This window comes from Hypanus sabinus, chromosome 6 (assembly GCF_030144855.1).
Source record: "Hypanus sabinus isolate sHypSab1 chromosome 6, sHypSab1.hap1, whole genome shotgun sequence".
Taxonomy (NCBI): domain Eukaryota; kingdom Metazoa; phylum Chordata; class Chondrichthyes; order Myliobatiformes; family Dasyatidae; genus Hypanus; species Hypanus sabinus.
In genome coordinates, this window is record NC_082711.1 from 146,459,078 (window position 1) to 146,482,794 (window position 23,717).

At 39.9% G+C, this 23,717-nt stretch overlaps 1 protein-coding gene across 1 annotated transcript; it reads left to right on the forward strand.

Moving 5' to 3' along the window:
• Positions 1–5,529: 5,529 nt before the first annotated feature.
• Positions 5,530–23,465, forward strand: supt4h1 (SPT4 homolog, DSIF elongation factor subunit). Its single transcript, XM_059973155.1, has 5 exons — positions 5,530–5,648; positions 7,632–7,738; positions 16,729–16,784; positions 20,138–20,191; positions 21,695–23,465. Exons 1-5 carry the CDS (start codon positions 5,577–5,579, stop codon positions 21,760–21,762), a joined length of 357 nt encoding a protein of 118 aa, XP_059829138.1. The 5' UTR covers positions 5,530–5,576; the 3' UTR covers positions 21,763–23,465.
• The last annotated feature ends 252 nt before the right edge of the window (positions 23,466–23,717 follow it).

Genomic DNA, 23,717 nt, shown 5'->3' on the forward strand with positions numbered 1-23,717 from the left:
AGTGCAGGGCAGTACAATAATTAATAAACAAGACATTAGGCACAGTAGAGGACAAACTACAATATAACAATAAGTGATGTAGATGACAATCTAGACTATGAGTATTGAGGAGTCTGATGGCTTGGAGGAAGAAACTTTTGCACAGTCTGGTCGTGAGAGCCCGAATGCTTCAGTACCTTTTGCCAGATGGCAGGAGAGAGAAGAGTTTGTGTGAGGGGTGCATGGGGTCCTTCACAATACTGTAAGCTTGGCAGGTGCAGTGTGTTGTGTAAGTGTTTGTAATAGCGGGAAGAGAGACCCCGATGATCTTCTCAGCTGACCTCACTATCTGCTGTAGCGTCTTGTGATCCGAGATGGTGCAATTCCCGAACCAGGCAGTGATGCAGCTGCTCAGGATGCTCTCAAAATAGAGCAAATGTTCAGGTGATGATGCCTCATTGACCATCTTAAAAAAAACTACTGCTCACCTCTCAAATCATGCTTTCTTTGTTTCTGTAATATACATGAAATGCTGGAGTAATTCAGCAGGCCAGGCAGCATCTATAGAAAAGAATAAACAGTTTTGGACCAAGACCCTTCATTTTTTACCTTGATGACTTCAGTGGTTTCTGTTTCCCTTCTTATGTTCAATGAGGTGTTGATCAAAATTCCTCTTTACAGTTTTAATAAGTATTTCTAGCTCCAGCTTATTTTATCCCTCATACTGAATTCCCACCCATGACTACAACAATGTTAATTACTTATCACATTCTGCAGACGATACTTTTTGCCATTCTTTGGCACATTCTTACTCTTAGCCTTGCTTTGCAACAGTGTTAATTTACTCTATATCAGAGCTGTTCTAGTCTGCAGTCCCCATTATCTTTGATTATATCTGATGTTTCTAAAAAGGGCTTGCTAACTTCAATAGCTCATGCAATATATATAATATTATTATGGTTTCTCTGAACCTACCTCTCCATCCCTTCCTTAAGTCTTACAGCGAGCTGTGTTTTCACTCCACTTTAGATCTTTCACATTTTGTTCCCAATTGGTTCAGATGAAAGATTATTAACATGAATCACTACTTTATTTCTCTTTCCATAGATGCTGCTGACTTAATAATTATTTCCAGGGATGTCTTTCTTTATTTTGGATTTTCAGCATTTCTGTTTGTTTCCTTCTTGTTAAGTATAAAAGTGCATTTCTGAACTTGTTCTTTTCTTGTAGCAAGAATCAAGACTTGAAGTAAGAAGTGGATGGTGTAGAGTATAACACAAATGCCATTTAAAGTTTTGACGTCAGGTTGGAAGCTCTCTAGTCAGAATATGGCTGATGCTCCTCCTACCTGAGATTGGCCTCATCGTGGCACAAGAGGAGGCCATGGAGTGACATAGCAGAGTGGGAATTGGCAATGGAATTCAAATTGTTTGCCAATGCAAAATTCTGCATGTTGTGGACTGAGCGAAGGTGCTTGACAAAGCAGTCACATAATCCACGTTTGGCCTCACTAATGCAGAGGAGACTGCACTGGTAGCTCTGGATACAGTAGATGATCCCAACAGACTCTCAGGTGAAGTGTTGCCTCATGTGGAAGGACTAAATGGTAGTCAGAGAGGAGATGAATAGGTAAGCATAGCACTCCTTCTGCTGGTAGTGATAAGTGCCAAGAGGGAGATCACTGGGTAGGGACAAATGGACAAGGAAAGCATGGAGAGTGCGATCCCTCCAGGAAATGAAAAGTGGAAGTAGGAGGTAAAGATCTGATTGGTGTAAGTTGGTGGGTGTGTGGAGATAAAGATCTGATTGGTGGAAGGATGAAGCAACACCAATTCAGTTATTAATTGTAGTGTAGAAAAAGTTGGGGAGCATTATCTGTGAAGTCTTAGAACATGGACTGTTCCATGTAGCCAACAAAAAGGCAGCCATAGCTGTGGCCTATGTGGGTGTCTATGGCCTTGGGTTTGGAGAAAGTGAGAGGAACTGAAAGAGAAATTGTTAAGTGTGAGGACCAGTTCCACCAGATGGTGGAGGATGGTGGTTGAGCGGAACGAGTTAGGTCTGTTGTCTAGAAATAAGCAGAGAGTTTAAATGCCTTCTTGATGGGAGACATTAATAATATAGGGATGGGACATCCAGAGTGAAAATAAGACCAGGGCAAAGCAACTGAAAATTGTTGAAGAGATTGAGAGTACATGAGGAATTGCAGATGAAGGTGAGAAGGCACTGACCCAAGGAGGATAAAATGGATTTGAAGTATACAGACACAATGTTGAGTTGGTCAGGAGCAGGCAGAAACAATCGGCCTAACCTGACAATCAGGCTTTGGATCTTGTGTAAGATGTAGAAATGAGCATTGTGGGGTAAGTGAATTTTAAGTTTGTAGGTTGTGGGTGAGCAATCTCCAAATTTTAATGAGGTTAGTGATGGAGCAGGAGACAATATTCTGACAGTCCTGAGTGGGGTCTTCTTTAAGGGGTAAGAAGGAGGAGGTGTCTCAGAGTTTCTGTCTGGCCCTAGCAAGATAGATCAGTCTGCCAGAATACAACAGCACCCCCCACCCCCCCTCAGTTGCAGGTGTGATGGTGAGGTTAGTATTGGTGAGGAGAAAGCGGGGGGAAGTTCTTTCTGAGAGATAACGTTCGAATAGGAGAAAGGAGTGCTGAAGTCAAGACAGTTGATGTCTTGTCAGCAATTAGATGAAGAGATACATAATGGCAGAAGATCAAAGTGGGGTGTGTAAAAAGAGGAGGAATGTTGGAGATGGGAGAAGGGGTCATGAGTGCGTGGTGGGGAGTTCTTGCTGAAGCAGTAGGCTTGGAATGGAGGTGACAGAAGAAGAACAACATGTTGTAGCAGACATGGAACTCACTGAGGTGTGGACATAGAGGATAAAGGTAAGGTTCTTGCTAAGGACAGAGTGTTCTGCCTCAGAAAGGGGGAAGTTGGAGGGCATGAAGATATGTCAGGAATTAGATTTGGGATTTGAGGAAAGAAGAGATAGAGGGAAGGATTCAGGTGTTTAGAGAAGACAGAATGGGAGGAATGAAGAGATGATGGGGAGCCTGAGAGATCCAGGGATTTGTGTGGTGCAGTGGTGGGGGCAGGAGAGTCTTGGAGCTCAGCAAAGTGAGAAAGGTCTCTGCCTGGAGATGGAGGTGGCCTAAAGTAGTAGATGAAAACAGAGTTGGAGGCCATGTAATCTATGGTTGTTTGTGGTAGTTGATGATCATCCTGATGAAGGGTCTCTACCCGAAATATTCCTTTCCAGTAATGATGAAGTGTCTCTGCCTGAAACATTGGCTCTTTGTTTCTCTCCGTAGATGCTGCTTGACCTGTTGAGTTCCTCCAACATTTTGTATGTGTTACTCTGCATTTCCAGCATCTGCAGAATTTCTTGTCTTTAATAAACAGCAGAGTAAGTTTATTTCTTTCACTTCTTGTAAATTCTCTGAACAATTTGCATAACTGGAAAATCAGCAACTGGGGTTGGTTTATTATTGCTACATGTGCAGAGATACTCTGAAGTACTTTCTTTACATGCCATTCAGACATCATTCCATACACATTGAGGTAGTACAAAAGAAAAATAAAACAATTGCAGAATGCAGGATGCATTGTTACTGTTACAGAGGAAGTGCAGTGCAGGTAGTTAAATAAAGTGCAAGAACCATGACGAGGTAGGTTGAGAGATCCAGGAGTTCTTTATCATGAAGAGGACTATAACAGCAGCATGGAAATTGTCTTTCAGCTTGGTGATACCATGTTTTCAAGCTTTTTTAAAATCAAATCAACTGTGATTTCCAGGAATTTATTTTGTGTGTGTGTGTGTACACACACGTCCCCCATGATTACTGGATCAACACCGTTAAGTGGGCTTCTTAACTTTTCTTTTTTAAACCATAACCAATATCATTACTATTATATATGCCACATTAACAATGCTACAAATGATTTCCATCCTGTTGCTTCTCAGTTCCATTCAGCCTGACCCAAGATGATTTTTAATGACTGTACTGATGCCATCCTTCATGAAGAGCACCACTCTATCTCTTTTCCCTGGCTAATTGCTCTGGAATATTCTTCCTTTTTTTTAAAACACCCTGAATGTTGTGATCTCTCGCATCAACAAGTTCAGTAGATGCATGGGTATTTTCATTTACAGGTACCCCTTTAAGTCAAACTGTATTGCCTATTTTATATAATACAACACCAGATCTTGGAACTCCTTGCCCAACAACACCACAGAACTATGTTCTTCAGAAGCATTGTAATGTTTCATTCAGGTCACTCCGCAAAATCATCTCTGTGACTCTTAGGTGTGAACAATAAATGATGGTCTTGCAAGCAACACAGAACAGTAAATGAAAAAACATCTTTTGTGAGATGAACAAGATTGCCAGGTTGTTTCAAGCATAAACAAGCAGGAATGAAAGAATCAATCAGGAAAACATGATTAATATTTAAGGGTTTTATTTGGATACCTTGGAAATCTTAAAACAAATGATCATTGATGTTAACACAAGGAAATCTGCAAACGCTGAAAATTCAAGCAACACACACAAAATGCTGGTGGAACACAGCAGGCCAGGCAGCATCTATAGGAGAAGCACTGTCAACGTTTCGGGCCGAGACCCTTCGTCAGGACCCGAAACGTCGACAGTGCTTCGCCTATAGATGCTGTCTGGCCTGCTGTGTTCTACCAGCATTTTGTGTGTGTTGATTGATTGATGTTAGCTTTAATGCTTATATAGACTACAGTAAAGTGCTCTTTTCATTGTCAGATAAGAGGACTGGCCATGATATTTTGTGTGTACTATTTAATGAAAAAACTAATTGTCTTGAAATAGAAGTGCCATTTATGTGAACTTCCTCAACACTAGGTACTAAAGGACTCTACAACCAGCCCGATTTTAAAAACTAAAATCTCTGATTTCGTATAGCTGCCCATAGTATAAGTTCCTCAAAGCAGCCATAATAAAATAGTCATCTATTTTCAGTAAGGTCATTTGTATACTGCACTTTAAGTTGTGTCAGAAGAAGCTAACGATTGTAAATTGTAAATGAAGTTACAAATTATGTGCTTTCTCCCCGATCAGAAATCTTAGGTAGTTCATCTAAACTCAAATATTCAATTGAAAATTCTTCACCATAACGGAACTGCCAAGTACACTGCTTCTAAACAATATTTCGCAAGCTGAATATTGCTTGCTCTGGAAAATACAGAGGACGAGATATTTCAGTTTCTGTAAATGGGGTCTGAGGCTAATGCAGCAATAGAACTGCTCCCTAAACTGACTCACCTATCTATATCGTCTTAAATCAGCAGTGACAAATCGACACCAAATGACAAATGCCTGAACAGACACAGCCAGTACTGAAGAAGGGTCTCGGCAAGAAAAGTCGAGTATTTATTCATTTATGCCTGACCTGCAGAGTTCCTCCAGCATTTCGTGCATGTTGCTTTGAATCTCCAGCATTTACAGAATTCCGCGTGTTTAAGTATTTAAGATTCTGAATATTTACTACGCAATTTGTTAAGTTTACGGAAGTGACGTCGCCGGAAAAACGTAACGCAGTTTTTTTAAACATCAGCAATGGCTGCGTTGGAGACAGTGCCGAAGGATCTAAGGCATTTGCGAGCTTGTCTTCTTTGTTCACTGGTTAAGGTAACTATAAGACAAGATATCCGAAGAAATTACTGCACCCAAGCTGTGCTTCCTTTTATTTTGAGGCAGCAATGGCGTGATTTCACGTTAAATAATAGAGTGTAAATGCCGCTGCTACTGGATGTCAGTTGTTCTGACTGGCAAGAGCAATACATACTGTATGTTTGATTTCAAGTTGCATAGTGTGTGATCTATTATCTTTTAAGATAATTATTTTTTTTACAAAATGTATATAGTTAGGATATTGGGCATTTCGATAGATTATATTCATCTTCCAAGTTGATCCTAATTTCTAGGCCTTCATCTGTAGTTTCTTTTAAGATTATGCCACATGATCAGCCAATGTGATTTCTTTTCTTGTGTATGGAGCGTTGGTCTTTCTGTTGCGTGTCTTGTTTTTTGTTCCTTAGTATGTTTTGATGCGTCTTGTATATTTGGAATTGGGACTAGATGTAAGTGTTCAGAATTTTTTATGTTTAATCAAACACATAAAATGTCAATTTATTTTGAAAGTACGTAGATATTACTACACACTACTTTTAGATTCATTTTCCTACAACATTTGTAGGAAAAGTAAAGAAATACAATAGAATTTACAAAAAACTATTCATAAAGACTGACAAATAACCAGTATGCTGAATAAATTAAACTGTGTAAATAAAGCTAATATTGAGTTGTAAAAAATCCTTGAAAGTGTGTCTATAAGTCGTAGTATCAGTTCAGAGTTCTGTCATTTAATGTTGTCCACGTCGGCTCAGGAATCCGATGGTTGTAGGGTAATAATTATTGCTGAACCTAGTGGTGTGGGACCTAAGACTGGTACCTCCTGTCTGATGGTAGTAGTTAACGAGAAGAACGGTGAGGGTCTATGATGAAGGATGTTGCTTTCTTGTGGTAGTTCTCTATTTAAATTTATTCACTAAGACATTGTGATGGACTGGGCTGTACTCATCACTTTCTGGACAGTGTTTCCATACCAAACTGTAATGCAATTAGATAGGATACTCTTCAGTGTGCTCAGGTGTATAAATGAAAGATAATCTTGACCATAATGCAGTTTGCCAAATTCACTACTTGAAAATAATTTGTTCATTTTGAAAGCTAAGTAGTACTAGTTCTGGTATTCTAGATAAAACAGCAAAATCCAAAACATTGACACCATTTCTCTCTCTAATGTGTGATCTGTTTACTATTTGCAGAATTTTCTATTGTTTCATTTGTACTTAAATTAGGAGAGGTATAGTTAGGGCAAATGCAAAAGGCTTTTTTCCACTGAGGTCGGGTGAGACTAGCACTAGAGGTCATCGGTTAAGTATGAAAGACAAAATTTTTATGGGGAGCATGAGGGAGAACAGCACATTCAGAGGATGGTGAGAGTGTCGGATGAGCTACCAGCGGAAGTGGTGAATGTGGGTTTGATTTCAACATTTAAGAGAAGTTTGGATATGTACATGGATGGGAAGGGTATGGAGGGCTATGGGTGCAGGTTGATGGGACTAGGCAAAATGACTGCTCAGCGTGGATGAGATGGGTTTAAGAGTCTGTTTCTGTGCTGTACTATTCTATGACTATTTGTACCTTTTCAATGTTAAGATATCGCCTGGTTGTTACTGTGGTCTTTGCAACATAATGGAACATTATTTCAATTTAAGTACAGTGGAAATGAACTTAGCATAATTTGTAATGTAGCCAAATCCAGTCATCCTTAGCAATGAGCTATTCATTTGCATTCAAGTATTAACTTTTTCATTTTGCATATGGTGTTTTGAAATAAGCCATTTTCAAATTAATATTGTAATGTGTGGATAAATTATGCCTCTCAATTTTAAATCCTTTTATGTTCCATTAATGTCTATCTAAATGTTCAATATCTATTTTGAGGAAAACTATCTTGAATTGCAGACAGAGATAATGTTTAATGTCAAAACTGGACATTTATGCTTGTCCTTTTTAACTTCATTCCCTACCCCCTACTTGATGAAGACCATAGATCAATTTGAGTATGACGGTTGTGATAACTGCGATGCCTATCTACAAATGAAGGGAAATCGAGAGATGGTGTATGACTGCACCAGTTCTTCTTTTGATGGGTGAGTTAACAAAATTACACTTGAAACTAAATCATTCTGATTTAAAATGGAGTTAGCTTGTAAGCTACAAGAATAAGCCATCATGTGATTTTACGGTATCAGGAGCAGATGCCTGATTCATAGAAGACAGGAGTAAGAACAGTATTCTTGTCTAACGTGTACCTAGAAAAAAAATTGAGAAATAGTATGAGTATTTATAGAGTAGCAGCTGCCATTTCTTGTATTTAAATTACAGAAAATGACATGAAACAGTAAAGTATGAAACTATATTTTGGGCCGTAGGAAGCTAAATCAGATCACAACTGATCTGCTTCAGATGTACTGAAATGAATTTATTGGAAGAATAAAGAAATGGGAGGGAAGTAACCTTTCCAGTGGTAATAGCTGAGATACAGAATGCACACTTTTTAACTGGCGTAGAAAAATGAAAAAAGCTGGAGCTCTCACTAAAGATGGTTTACAATGAAATGAAATGTATAATAGCTTATTATATAAAGAACTGAGCGAAAAATGAAAATCACAAGTTTTTGGTGAAAATTTTTTCTTCACCAGACAGAAATTCTGTTAAGCTACCTATCGCAATTACTTGAAAACAAAACCTCTTAAAGACTGAGTATAGGAAATTGATACTGTATGACACATTTCAATAGACAATAGATGCAGTAGTAGGCCATTCAGCCCTTTGAGCCAGCACCGCCATTCAACGTGATCATGGCTGATCATCCACAGTCAGTACCCCGTTCCTGCTTTCTCCCCATATCCCTTGACTCCACTATCTTTTAGGGCTCTATCTAACTCTTTCTTGAAAGCATCCAGAGAATTTGCCTCCACTGCCTCCTGAGGCAGAGCATTCCATAGATCCACAACTCTCTGGGTGAAAAAGTTTTTCCTGAACTTCGTTCTAAATGGCCTACCCCTTATTCTTAAACTGTGACCTCTGGTTCTGGACTCCCCCAGCATTGGGAACATGTTTCCTGCCTCTAGCGTGTCCAATCCCTTAATAATCTTATATGTTCCAGTTAGATTGGCTCTCTTCCTTCTGTATTCCAGTGTATTCAAGCCTAGTTGCTCCAATCTTTCAACATATGACAGTCCCGCCGTCCCGGGAATCAACCTCGTGAACCTCACTGCTCTCCCTCAATAGCAAGAATGTACTTCCTCAAATTTGGAGACCGAAACTGAACACAATACTCCAGGTGTGATCTCACCAGGGCCCTGTACAACTGCAAAAGGACCTCTTTGCTGCTCTACTCAACTCCCCTTGTTATGAAGGCCAACATGCCATTAGCTTTCTTCACTGCCTGCTGTATCTGCATGCTTACTTTCAGTGACTGATGTACAAGAACACGTTGTACTTCCCCTTTTCCTAACTTGACACCATTCAGATAGTAATTTGCCTTCCTGTTCCTGCCACCAAAGTGGATAACTTCACATTTATCCACATTAAACTGTATCTGCCATGATCACCCAACCTGTTCAAGTCACCCTGCATTCTCCTAACATCCTCCTCATATGTCACACTGCCACCCAGCTTTGTGTCATCTGCAAATTTGCTAATGTTACTTTTAATCCCTTCATCTAAATCATTAATGTATATTGTAAATAGCTGCGGTCCCAGCACCGAGCCTTGTGGTACCCCGCTAGTCACTGCCTGCCGTTCTGAAAAGGACCCGTTAATCCCTTCTCTTTGTTTCCTGTCTGCCATCTAATTTTCTATCCATGTTAGTACCCTACCCCCAATACCATGTGCTCTAACTTTGCCCACTAATTTCCTATGTGGGACCTTATCAAAGGCTTTCTGAAAGTCTAGGTACACTACATCCACTGGCTCTCCCTTGTCCATTTCAATAGTTACATCCTCGAAAAATTCCAGAAGATTAGTCAAGCATGATTTCTCCTTCGTAAATCCATGCTGACTTGGACCGATCCAGTAACTGCTATCCAAATGTGCCGCTATTTCATCTTTTATAATTGACTCCAGCATCTTCCCCACCACTGATGTCAGGCTAACTGGTCTATAATTCCCTGTTTTCTCTCTTAAAAAGTGGGATAACATTAGCTACCCTCCAATCCTCAGGAACTGATCCTGAATCTGTAGAACATTGGAAAATGATTACCAATGCATCCACGATTTCTAGAGCCACCTCCTTAAATACCCTGGGATGCAGACCATCAGGCCCTGGGGATTTATCAGCCTTCAGTCCCATCAGTCTATCCAACACCATTTTCTGCCTAATGTGAATTTCCTTCAGTTCCTCCGTTACCCTAGGTCCTCTGGCCACTGTTATATCTGGGAGATTGTCTGTGTCTTCCCTAGTGAAGACAGATCCAAAGTACTTGTTCAATTCGTCTGCCATTTCCTTGTTCCCCATAATAAATTCACCTGTTTCTGCCTTCAAGGGCCCAACTTTGGTCTTAACTAGTATTTTCCTCTTCACATACCTAAAGAAGCTTTTACTATCCTCCTTTATATTCTTGGGTAGCTTAACTTCGTAGCTCATTTTTTCTCCCCGTATTGCCTTTTTAGTTATCTTCTGTTGCTCTTTTAAAGTTTCCCAAGCCTCTGGCTTCCTGCTCATCTTTGCTATGTTATACTTCTCTTTTATTTTTAAACTGTCCTTGACTTCCCTTGTTAGCCATGGTCACCCCCTACTCCCCTAAGAATCTTTCTTCCTCTTTGGAATGAACCGATCCTGCACCTTCTGTATTATTCTCAGATAACCGAGTTCAAAGTCAACAATGTTCAATTCTTTATTACCAAGTTAGTGAAGATGGACAATCTTATAGCAATTTTAAAAACTAAAGAAACTAAATTAGCGATATAGTGAAATAAGAGTAATTGGCATAATTAAGCAGTCAACAAAAGAATATTACTACCCCGACCCCGGCTGAATCCCTATCAACTAAACCAACTAAGACAAAGCAGCATGTACAAAATGCTGGAAGAATTCAGCAGGCCAGGCAACATCTGTGGAAAAGAGTAAACAGTCAATGTTTTGGGCTGTAAGACAAAGCATGAATACGTAACTGTACTCATTTGCTTCTACCATGCTCATTCCATGTGATAAATTACAGAATCCCATAATAAACGTGCAACACAAAGTACAATACAATCAGAAAATAGATGCATGGTTCCTACACTCGTCTAAGGACTATGGAATCCTCTATTTACAGCATTTTGTGAAAATGCAGAATTTGCTAAAACCATGCAATGCTTGAGGTAGTTAGGCCATTATGAGCAGTAGGAAATCTTTCTCTTGGGGAGATGCTGTTTAAAACTGAGATCCATTGGAAACTGTGGGTTTTGATAGGGAAATTTAAACTTAAGAAGCTGCATGACAGAGAACTTCTGCTTGGAAAGTTAGTTGTGAAAGTCAGGAGAAAGCTTCAGGAAACGTCCGGTTTTTATTCCTTTTTTTTAATCTGGAGTCCCATCATACCAGAACTATACTACACTGCCCCCAGTGTTTTTTTGTTAAGATTTACCTACATCGTTAAGCAAAGGAAGGGATTGTTTCAACTCGGTGTCATAAGGTGAAAAATAAACTTCATGGTGTGGAATAATTTAGCAAAGTACCTGAAAATCTGTCTGGATGAATAAAGAACACATCATTTGTAGTTATCTATCACCTCCTTTCCTTGGATATTGTTCCTGATTTGGATCATCTAATAGATTCCTGGGAGAAGGGCCCTTTCCACCTCTGATTCCCTGATGAAGAATGGCCCATGGACCTCTGGCAGTTTACACATAATGTAGGCAGAATATTTGTGTTTTCCTCCAGTTGCACTCTTTCTTTCTCCTTCCTGATCTATCCAACACCCCCCACATCCACACCAGTCCTGCATCACCCTGTTTATTGCCCCACCTGTGCCTATTCTGCCTAGGTACCTCAGTTATGTAGAAAGACTGGAGAAACTCCATTTACTTTCATTGAGATGGAGGGTTGGAGAAAGTTTAATCTTTTTCATTTGTACCTCAAGCAACACCATCTTGAGGATGAAAGAGGAGCAGAGGGGTATGCTTATCTGAAGCCATAAGGCTGTAAATGCAGGAATCTAAAACCAAAAAGAAAAAAAATTGGCTGGAGAAGGTCACCATATCAGGCAGCATCTGTGGAGGAAACTGAATAGTTCATGTATCATCTGGACTGAAAGACAGTGGGGAGATGGCCATTGTATTAAAATAAAAGTCAGGAAGAGTTGGGGCAGGAGCTTTCAAGCAATAGATGAATCTAGCTAAGAAGTGGTGATAGGCAGATGGAGGAGGAATGAGTGGAAATAGCAACAAAAGCTCAAAGATTATGGGTGTTGGCAACTAGGGGCAGCAGGTGATGAAATCTGTTAGGGAAAGGAAGGCAGGAATTCGGGTAGGTAGATGTGAACAGTAGGTGGAACAGGATCATCAGTATGGTGGAGTGAGTGGTAGACTGTAGGTGGAGGAGGGGTAAGAAATGGGTTGATGAGGGACTGGGGTGGAGTGAGGTGGGTGTGGGAGGTACTGGGTAGATCAGGAAGGGAGAAGGCAAAAGGGTGAGGGAGTAGTTTACCAGAAATTGGAGAATTTACCAGAAATTTACCAGAAATTGTGCAACGAGACCTGGGTGTCATTGTACACCAGTCATTGAAAGTGGGCATGCAGGTACAGCAGGCAGTGAAAAAGGCAAATGGTATGTTGGCATTCATAGCAAAAAGATTTGAGTACAGGAGCAGGGAGGTTCTACTGCAGTTGTACAAGGCCTTGGTGAGACCACAGCTGGAGTATTGTGTGCAGTTTTGGTCCCCTAGTCTGAGGAAAGACATTCTTGCCATAGAGGGAGTACAGAGAGGGTTCACCAGATTGATTCCTGGGATGGCAGGACTTTCATACGAAGAAAGACTGGATTGACTAGGCTTATACACACTGGAATTTAGAAGATTGAGGGGCGATCCTATTGAAACGTATAAAATTCTAAAGGGATTGGACAGGCTAGATGCAGGAAGATTGTTTCCGATGTTGGGGAATTCCAGAACGAGGGGTCACAGTTTAAGGATAAAGGGGATGCCTTTTAGGACCGAGATGAGGAAACACTTCTTCATCAAGAGAGTGGTGAATCTGTGGAATTCTCTGCCACAGGAAACAGTTGAGGCTGGTTTATTGGCTATATTTAAGAGGAAGTTAGATATGGCCCTTGTGGCTAAAGGGATCGGGGGTATGAAGAGAAAGCAGGTACAGGGTTCACTGAATGGCAGTGCAGGCTCGAAGGGCTGAATGGCCTACTCCTGCACCTATTTTCTATATTTCTATGAATTCAATGTTTATTCTGTCAGTTCAAAGTAAATTTATTATCGAAGTTCATGTGTCATCATATTCAACCCTGAGATTCATTTTCTTGTGGGCATACAAAGCAATTCGAGGAACATAATAGTATCAATGAAGACCACACTTATCAAAATGGATAAACAACCAGTGAGCAAGTACAGAAGGTGATAATAAAAAATAAGTACAGGACACACAGTATTATTAAAAATACATAATAAAAAAATCAAGAAATTCAAGAAGATAAAGGTAGAAAATGCAGAGAAAAAAAACAGAAACAATCCAACATCACAGGATCCTGTTACCATCTATGGAAAAATGATGGAGTCAGAATTAAAAGGTGGGGATCTTTTTTCTCTCCAGTCCTCCTGAAAGGCCTTGGCCCAAAACATCAATTGTACTCTTTTCCATAGAAGCTGCTTGGCTTGCTGAGTTCCTGTAGCATTTTGTGTATGTTGCTTGGGTTTCCAGCATCTGCAGATTTTCTTTTGTATGTTACAGGATCCTGTAGCAGTTTAACACAATCCGATTACTTACACAGGCATAATCAAGTGGTAAACATCATTCATCAAAATATTGCTTTAAAATACAAATGCATAAATGAAATCACACCTTACTATAAATACAAGCGTGATCCAGTTTTAGAATCAGAATACCACAAATTATATTATCCATAATAACTGTCCAGATATAATAAATACCAAATGAACAAGCATGAACAACTTGTTTAATATATATAACCATTCCAAACACATAACTTACAGAAAATAATAAGTGGAAAAACACCAGAAATATGCTGAATTAAAAGACTTTGGAACATGAACAAGGTATACATTGTCCCTATAGTCCCTATACACTGGAATTTAGAAGGATGAGAGGGGATCTGATTGAAACATATAAGGTTATTAAGGGATTGGACACACTGGAGGCAGGAAGCATGTTCCCACTGATGGGTGAGTCCAGAACTAAAGGCCACAGTTTAAGAATAAGGGGTAGGCCATTTAGAACAGAGATGCGGAAAAACTTTTTCACCCAGAGAGTGGTGGATATGTGGAATGCTCTGCTCCAGAAGGCAGCGGAGGCCAAGTCTCTGGATGCATTCAAGAGAGAGCTAGATAGAGCTCTTATAGATAGCGGGGTCAAGGGATATGGGGAGAGGGCAGGAACAGGGTACTGATTGTGTATGATTAGCCATGATCACAGTGAATGGTGGTGCTGGCTAGAAGGGCCGAATGGCCTACTCCTGCACCTATTGTCTATTGTAATATCTACAACTGATATCATCCCAGAGACTACACAATGGCATTAAGCAATTGGGGCTACACAGTAATATCTGTGTAAATCTTCAGAAAGCCACAATGCTAAACACCATAAGATAGTATGAAAGTTCCTAGCAATTGATAAATGAGTGTGTTTGGCTATGCCTGTAACCTTAGGTTTTACCAGCTTGAGCTGAGGAGAGAAAAAGCAATAATTATAGAGAAGGTGAGATGACGAGACCTTGAAAGTGAGTCCATAGGTTGTGGGAACAGTTCAGTGATGGGGCAAGTTATCCCCTTTGGTTCAATAGCCTAATGGTTGAGAGTAATAACTGTCCCTGAACCTGGTGGTATGGGTCCTGAAGCTCCTTTACCACCTTCCTGGTGACAGCAGTATGAAGACAACATAGCCTAGATGGTGGGGGCCCTTGATGATGGATGCTGTTTTCCTGTGACAGTGCTCAATGCTCGGGAGGGTTTTGCCTCTGAAGTACTGAGTTGTATCCACTACCTTTCGTAGGATTTTCTTTATAAAGGCATTGGTGTTTCCATATCAGGCCGTGATGCAGCCAGTCAATATATTCACCATCACAAATCTATAGAAGTTTGTCAGAGTTTTAGATGTCATGCTGAATCTTCACAAATTCTAAGTGAGTAGTGGCACTGCAATACCTCTTTCGTAATGGCACTTGCGTGCCTGACCCAGTAGAGATCCTCTGAAATGATAACACTGAGAATTTAAAGTTGCTAACCCTCTCCACCTCTGATCCTCAGATGAAGACTGGCCCATGGACCGCCACTGGCTTGTACACTATACCCATGGACTGCCATTGGTTTATGCTTTCTTCTAATTGCATTTTTTCTTTCTCCTTCCTGATCTACCTAGCTCCACTCACACCCACACCAGTTGCCAATCACCTTGTTTATTACCCCTCCTCTGCCCATTCCATACCCAGGTACCGCAGTTATGTGGAAAGACTGGAGAACTCCCAATTACTGTCATTGAGTTGGAGGGTTGAAAAGGGTTTATCTCGTTCTGTATACATCAAGCAAGGCCAATCTTTTCTGTTACTCCAACTAGTTAAGTCAAGGTTGACAAACCAAAATAATTTAAAATCATGAGTAGTGTAGCTAGAGTGTTTAAATAAAAAACTTTTCAATGAGAGTATTGGTAACTGAAGAATACAGATTTAAGGTTGTTGGGAAAATAATGCATTGTAAATTAATATATTTATACTGTGAGCTTTAGTGATATGAAAGGAGGACTAATTAGATTAAACACAGCTGGCATAATGAGGTTCGGGACCAGAATTTCAAATCCTGTTTCCTTCCTTCTAAATTATTACACTTTCTGTTTTCCCCTATGTATTAGGAGGCATTTTGTTTCCAAAATTTAACTGAATAACCTTCCAAAACTATCCAGCTGGAATTCTAACTATATTGTCTCGGTACAGCGTTATGGGAAAAAGCCCATGAAAATGCATAAAATAATTCATGATCTTGAGAATGGAGGGAAAAGTTGCAGTTTACTTATGAAGTCTCTCAAAGCATTTATTACAATTTAATTTCATGTAAATTCTTCATCCGTGTTTACACAATTTACGCTTTGCCACTTGAGTTAGTGTATTAATGAAAGATTGTAACATTGGCAATTTTTCTCTTGTCTTTGCCTTCTGAGATGTAGAATGTTAAAGCAGGTAGTTGATAGTGAGCTCAATGTTTTGTGGTTGAAATTGACTAACTAACTGTAGACTGGGAATTAACTTGCATCATCAAGCAATGCTGGAATTTCTTAGTTTGTCTGTATTTTCCTTGCATCTGCTCATTTATTGAAAATATTCAGTACTTACTGAATTCTGGCCCTAAGTATAAAATAGACTGTAGGAAAAAAGGAAAAACATTTGACAGATGCCAATTATTCTATGCAATTTTTCTTTTTCTAATTTCAGGTCTTGGTTGTTTGTCCACTATGGCACTCTGGATCTGAAATGCCTCTTTTAGTTGTTTGGCTTGGTTAGGTAGTTACTGCCCGTTACACTGCTGGTGTTTAGGGCAGCAATGAAGCTCCCACATCTGTGTTTGTCCTTGGGCATATATATTTGCACAACAGATATAAAAGGATTCTTCATTGCTGTTTCTGTCACTTTTTTTTGACCAGTTAGGGTCGTTGGCCCTGAGCTGACCCCTGAACCTGGAGGACTGGTGGACCACTCTTGGTCTGGTCTCTACCCTTTTACCTATTTGACATGGGTGACCCTACCAAGAGCCAAAACATAAAGCCCAAACTCCAGCCTACGTAGCTCTCCGAGTCATTGAGAGAAGCAAGCCTCCAAACCATATGACAAGGTTGTGGTCCTCTGACTTGGATGCAGTATTTAATGTACTTGATATGGTGCCTGATGTTGCTGCTCAGGTTGTTAACATCTCTTTTTTAGGATTATAGCAATGATGAGTCCTGAAGACAGCTGGGTCTCTAAGTGGCAGCGAATCAGTAAGTTTAAAGCAGTTTGCTGCACATTCTAATATGCATTTGAAGTTTATATTTGGATCATTAGGTGGAAGTATCTTTCAATAGGTGATACATGGTATGCATTGTCCATATAGGTTGTCTTGTGCTGTATAAATACTGAAATTTTAAAAATAAAATGATTCAATGTAGGTATAGAGATGCAATTATTATTTCCCAAATGACTTTCTGATATAGTGTTTGCTTTAATTCAGTCAGTTCATTTGGAGTTACAAATAAAGGTCTTCTCCAGTGCACCAAACAAAAATGTGCAATATTTTGTGAATATTGAATACAGGCAGTCCTCGGGTTATGAATGAGATCCGTTCCTAAGCCTGTCTTTAAGTCTGATTTGTACGTAAGTTGGAACAGGTACATCCGGTCTTATGTAGCATCAGGTAGTCAAATGTTTGTCTTGGTATATAGTATATATTTTACCTTTCTATGGATTAAACCCCAGTGCCGATTTCCCTGCCACCTCCACCTCCCAGTAATGTCTCCGCGATGTGAATCCCTCCGATCCCAGTACACTAGCCTAGCTTGTGAATCCCTTCCCGGTGTCAGTGAGGTCCCTTTGTGTTCCGGTACATCTCACACTCTTCTGACCCTCAGACATCTCCATTTCCTGATGCACCATTTCAACATCCAGGATGACAGATCGGGAGACTTGGGCAGCGCAGTCATGAGATCAGGGGTAGACTCGGGCTGCGCGACTGGGGGAAGAGACTCGGGCATTGTGGCCGTGGGACCAGGGAGAAGGCCGCTGAGCCTCAGGCACAGTCGGGTAGCTGACAGGAACTGTTTCCGGGGTTTTATCTAACTACAGCGGATAGACAACCTGTATCTCCCCGAGATTTATCCACCGGGATGGAGAGCGAATTGCCTGATCAACACATACAAAATGCTAGAGGAGAGACAGACAGGCTATATGGCAGTCCGTTAGTAAGTACGAGTTGTTCGTTAAGTCGGATGTTCGTAACCCAGGGACTGCCTGTAGTGAAATTAAAAGAAAAATGTGAAAGTCTTAGAGAGGGTATGGAAAAATATTGACAATTTTAAAAATCCAATGTTTCACATAAGAACCCAATGAGTAATATAATAAACAACATGGCTTATTCAGAATTAAAAAGCAGCGTATGTCAAAATAAAAGCCATGGGTAAGATTCAGACCATTCTGCAACAGTCTTCACAAAAGATGGTGATGTTGAACTTAATGTGTGGAAATAATCTGTGGGATAAACATGGTAAAAGAGGAAATATCTTTTAGTGTTTATGACATGAAGTATATAAAGCTTTTAAAAGTGGAAAGGGAGGGAATTGCAATAGTTTTAATCATAGGTTTCCAATTCTCCCTGGATAAGGGACTAGTACCAGAGGACTAGTATTACAAAATAAGGAATGTCCGAATCCAGAATCTGCAGCAGAATCAGAAAATACCTTATGCACAGAAGAGAGAAAACTAATAACTAAAATGAAATTTAAAAGTCTCTCATTTTAAGTTACAAAACAGCTATTTTTGTTACTTAAAATGAACCTCTCTAAACTTTAGCAACTACAACCAGATATTTATCAGTGAAGGTGCTGAGGATTGAAAGCATAGGATTTATAGAAATGTTGTTTTAAATTTAAGTTTTTGATTTTATCATACTATGAGCAAACAATATGTACAGATAGTTCCCGGGTTTCAACTTATGGACAACTCGTACTTACGAACAGACTGCCATGTAGCCTGTCCGTCTCTCTGAACACATTCTGCCTGTAGCATTTTGTGTGTGTTGATCGGGAAATCCACTCTTCATCCCGGAGGATAAATCTCGGGGAGATACTGGTTGTCCATCTGCTGTAGTTAGATAAAACACCGGAAACAGTTCCTGTCAGCTACCCGACTGTGCCTGAGGCTCAGCGACCTTCTCCCTGGTCCCTCGGGCTGCACTGCCCGAGTCTCTTTCCTCGGTCTCATGGCCATGCTGCCCGAGTCTCCTCCTGATCTCGTGACTGCACTGCCCGAGTCTCCCGATCTGTCACCCTGGATGTTGAAACAGTGCATCGGGAAATTGAGATGTCTGAGGGTCGGAAGAGTGTGAAATTACTGGAACACAGAGGGATCTCACAGACACCGGGAAGAGATTCACAAGCTGGGCTTGTGTACTGAGATTGGAGGGATTCCCATCGCAGAGACATTACTGGGAGGTGGGGGTGGCAGGGAATCAGCACTGGGGTCTAATGCATAGAAAGGTAAAATATATACTATATACTAAGACAAACATTTGACTACCTGATGCTAATTAAGACTGGATGTACTGTTCCAACTTACGTACAAATCCAACTTAAAGACAGACTTAGGAACCGATCTCATTCGTAATCCGAGGACTGTCTGTATTGTATTTCTACTGTATTATGCTTCTATGGCCAACATTACTTTTATTTTGTTTCCTTCAACATCTATGCATATTATCATTCACAGAGCTGTGGATTTTGCAGTTGCATCCTTTACTTTGTGGGAACCCGTTGTATCTTGTCCTGAAGTACTCCTATTGGTACAAGACAGATTTATCACCATGTAGCTGTTTCCTGCCTACTTTTACTTTTTCAGTAAAGTTGATCTTCACCTCGTTTTAACCCTTTAGTCATGCTTTATAATTGACCTTTTCCTTTGGTGTACTAAATCCATATGAAGGCACAATAGACTGCAGATAGTGGAATCAGGAACAAAAGAATCGAACTGCTGGAGGAACTCAACTAGTCAAGCAGCATCTATGGAGCCAAAGGAGTGGTCCCTTTTTGGGGTTGTGAACCTGCATCAAGACTTTTCAGGGTCATGACCTTAAATGTTGATCATCACATTGCCTCTGCAGCTGCTGAGTTCCTCCAGATATGTGTTTTCTTTATTTAAATCTTACTGAGTGATCGCATCCACTAAAATGCTCTCACTAATATCCTTCAGCATGATTAGATAACTTAAAAGTAATTCCAGAATTGTCCTACTGCAAATGTCTGGGCTTGTTGTGCACAGGCTGAAACTGTTTTCCTGAATACAACTCAGGAATTTGGTGTCCCCTAAGTCAATAATAAACAGGAACCTGAAATTGCCACTCTTTCCACTTTTGGCCATAATTCCTAAATGCCACATTTTCCTAACTCATCTGATAGTTCACATCTTATACCGTTACCACATTCTCCTGGATGTTAAAATGCCCCAGTGCCAGGCCTCTAATCAATATATAATTGAAAGATCTGATAACTGTTTCACATACAAAGAAATCCTTGATACTTGTTCTCCTGAATTGAAATATGATGGCCTAAATTTGTCACATTGCTATTTTTGTTTTTTTTTCCAGGTAATTTTAAGCCAGGTATCTATGCAGTATCAGTGACTGGACGGTTACCCCAGGGTAAGATACTACATTCTAAGACCTACGTTTCAGATATTGGTTCAGTTGCAGAAATAATTTCAAATCTATAAAATGTAAGAAAATAAATTGTGGGGAGAGGGTCTACTCATTATAATGACAGTTTTTTCACACATTTATTGCCTATTGCTCAGTACTGTAAATTACATATCTGAATTTAATGAAAAGCAGCACGGGTTAGGTTGGTCAATGGCTGCCTCTTCTGCCTTGCTGAGGCCTCTCTCAGTTTGGAAGAACAAAACCTCATTTTCCGTCTAGGTAGCCTCCAACCTGATTGCATGAATATTGATTTCTCCTTCCGGTATTTTTTTTCTTTTCCCCCACTCTGGCCTCTTGCCTCTTCTCACCAGCCTATCACCTCCTCCTGGTGCCCATCCTTCTTTTCTTTCACCATGGTCCAGTCTTCTCTCCCATCAGATTTTTTTTTCTCCAGCCTTTACCTTTCCCTCCTCTTCCTCTCTTCTATTCCCCTCTCTGGCTTCTTACCTCTTTCCCTCACCTACCTATCACCTTGTGTTCCTCTTTTCCTTTCTCCCAGGGTTCACTCTTTTCTAACAGATGTTCTTCTTCTCCAGCCCTTCAGCTTTCCCACCCACCTGGCTTCACCGATCATCTTGAAGCTCATCCTCTTTCCCCTCCCCCACATTTTATTCCGGTGTCTTTCCCCCTTACTTTCCAGTCCTGATAAAGAGTCTCCGCCCAAGAAGTTAACTGTTTACTCGTTTCCATAGCTGCTGCCTGACCTATTGAGTTTCTTCAGCATTTTATGTGTGTTGCACTGGATTTCCAGCATCTGCAGAATTTCTTGTGTTTATAGGTTGGGAGCATATACTTCAGAACAATATATCTAAATCTGCTTAGTGTCAAAGGTTGTGTATGCTTTCTTGCTTTTCATATATCGCATTGCAGTTCAAATGTTTTCCAGTTAGTGGCACTGACCTACGAGCTACCTTTGCAATTATCTAATGTGCATATCTATGAAGGTAGTTCTGAAGCTCATCATTTGGGATCTGTGCTGCAAAGGAAAAAAACAAAAACAAATAAAACTAAACATATTTTAAAATAAAGGTGAAAACACAAGCTATTTTAAACTACTATAGAAGTTTCCATATCTGAGCGAGACATGAGACTGCAGATGCTGGAATCTGGAGCAAAATAAAAACAAATTGCTGGAGGAACTTAGCAGGTCAGGAAGCATCTATGGGGATGGGGAAGGAATGGCTGATGTAAACCATTCTGCTTCATAGATACTGCCTCCGCCACTGAGCCCATCCTGCAGTTTTCCCCCCCTAATCTGTGTTGTGTGATGTCTTTGAGTGTAAAGTTATGTCATAGTTAAATGATCACTTGCAAGCAGCTGTCAGGAAGTTTCAAACCACTACATTTGCGCATGCAGGTATGGAATAAGCTTGTTGGCACCTGCATCGAAGAGAAGCCAATATTTAATGTATGAATTTCTGTTTGTTTTATTGATCTGTTTTACAGGTATTGTGAGGGAACTGAAAAGTCGAGGTGTTATCTACAAATCAAGAGACACTGCTATCAAATCTTAATGACCTCATTGTGCATCCTGTCTAATCTCTACAATTGGGATTCCCCTTCCATTTCTGACTGGAAACATTTGTATCAATCTCAACTGATATATATATTTTGATATATTGGTGTGGTGTAGCATATAAGTCTGTTATGTTTGTAGTCATAGTCCAAAGAGATTAATTGGAGAATCTAAATTCCGCAAACATGGCTCACCTTGGTTAAGGTAAGCATTTATCTACAAGGTAAAGGATCACTAAGCCTAATGTGACTGTTTTGTGAAATTTAGAATAAAGTACTGCTAGATACAAAACAAATGTCAGTGCAAATTTAGATACTTTAATGTGAAATACTTTTTTTGAAAGGAGGACAAATGGTATTGAAACACTTTTTTTAGAACCAATAGAATGGCTAATATTAACTTCAGATGTTAAAAGTGTGTTGGTGTCTTCTCAAGCAATTCTTGAGGATTGATGCTTGCTTACCTGTACACTAGTTCATGTGCTCCATCAACGGGGATGATGCAAGGAAAAATGGAATGTATGGTGGGGAAAGGACCAAGGGTGATGTGGGCATATCAGTGAATGGGACTGATCAACATGATAGTTGGACCAGGGTCACTAGTTGGGGTTAGTCTTGTCATATGGTATTGCTTGTCAGAATTCAGCATGTATGGCACTAGACTGAATTCTGAGAGTATAGCCTTTTTGGTGGGAGGGTTGGGATTGCTGGTTTTAATTGGAAAGTAGGCTTGGCAGTGTTGTAGCAGAAGAAATGCAATAGCTTGTCGGGGATGGCCTTAATGTTGAAGTGGCAATAACCTTGGTTGGGGTGGAATTCTTGGATGGTTGTGTATGTGTTAGGATTGGGTTTAAATGAGTGACATTTTTATTTTTTTTCCAGTGCCTGGGTAGCCCAGAGTGTTTCTAGGGTGGATAATCCCAAAGGTAGTTAAGTATTGACCTAATTGAATCTTCAGCAACAACCTACAAGATGATCTGCCAGGCTAGACTCCACATTTAGTCATCCCTGAAAAGCCTGCTTTTGTAAGTGTTCTATGATGCTAGAGACCCCACAAGTGTTTGGACATTAGAGAAGTGACATCCAGATGATGTCATAATGATACCACAAGTGACTGGTTGTGATGGCATTTGAAATGCAAGGAATAGAAATTGCTGATTTTAAATACAGCTTGCATAAAATCTCCATTTTTCAATCAGTTGATTTTTATTGCAAGTTGCACAGAAACATGGTGCAATGCTATTTAATTTCCTGGCTAGAATAGTCCATTATGGTAGTTGTGCCCTTCAGAACCTATCCAGTTTTGCTAGAGTTAGTGCTCCAAACAACTCTTGGTGATGGACATATATATTTTTTCCAATGGGAGAATATTCTGTGTCTCTGTTATTGTCGGTGTTTCTTCTAAGAAATTTGATGTCAAGCAGTGCTGATTTATTGACTGGGTGAAACTTAGATGATTGCAGCTATTTAACCAGACTAAGGTGAAAAAGTGAGAAAGTGCCAATTGGGTTGTGTTGTGGAAAACAACTCATTTGACTGTTGTACTGGTAAGCACAAAATATTTATTAATCTACCATCTACCATTGTGTTGGGTCATGAGGCGGAAAAAAACTCAAATGACAAAAGGTTCCTAACTAATATGCAATTTAAAGCATTCCATATTATGTGGTCTTTAATAAACATTTTTACTTCAAACTCTCAATGATTCATTGTTATTGAGACTTAAAAATAATTGACTTTTTGTTAAAAAGCCAAAGTACTAAATTGAAAATGCACATCTATGATCAACCAAAGAAAATCCAGAATTGTATTTGAGCTAGTTTTGTTTTCTTGTAGATATTCATGACAGAAGTATAATTGCAGTGTTTCTGATATGAATTCATTGGGGAATTTAGTTACCATCATTTCAAATCTTAAATCAGTGGCATTTGAAGGTATTTGCAAATTAGAAAAT

Excerpts from the sequence above, each read along its gene's own strand:
- supt4h1 (XM_059973155.1), top strand. The coding sequence starts at position 5,577 with ATGGCTGCGTTGGAGACAGTGCCGAAGGATCTAAGGCATTTGCGAGCT. Across the intron at positions 5,649-7,631 it reads TTCTTTGTTCACTGGTTAAG|ACCATAGATCAATTTGAGTA; the intron begins GTAACTATAAGA and ends TACTTGATGAAG. Across the intron at positions 7,739-16,728 it reads ACCAGTTCTTCTTTTGATGG|GATTATAGCAATGATGAGTC; the intron begins GTGAGTTAACAA and ends TCTCTTTTTTAG.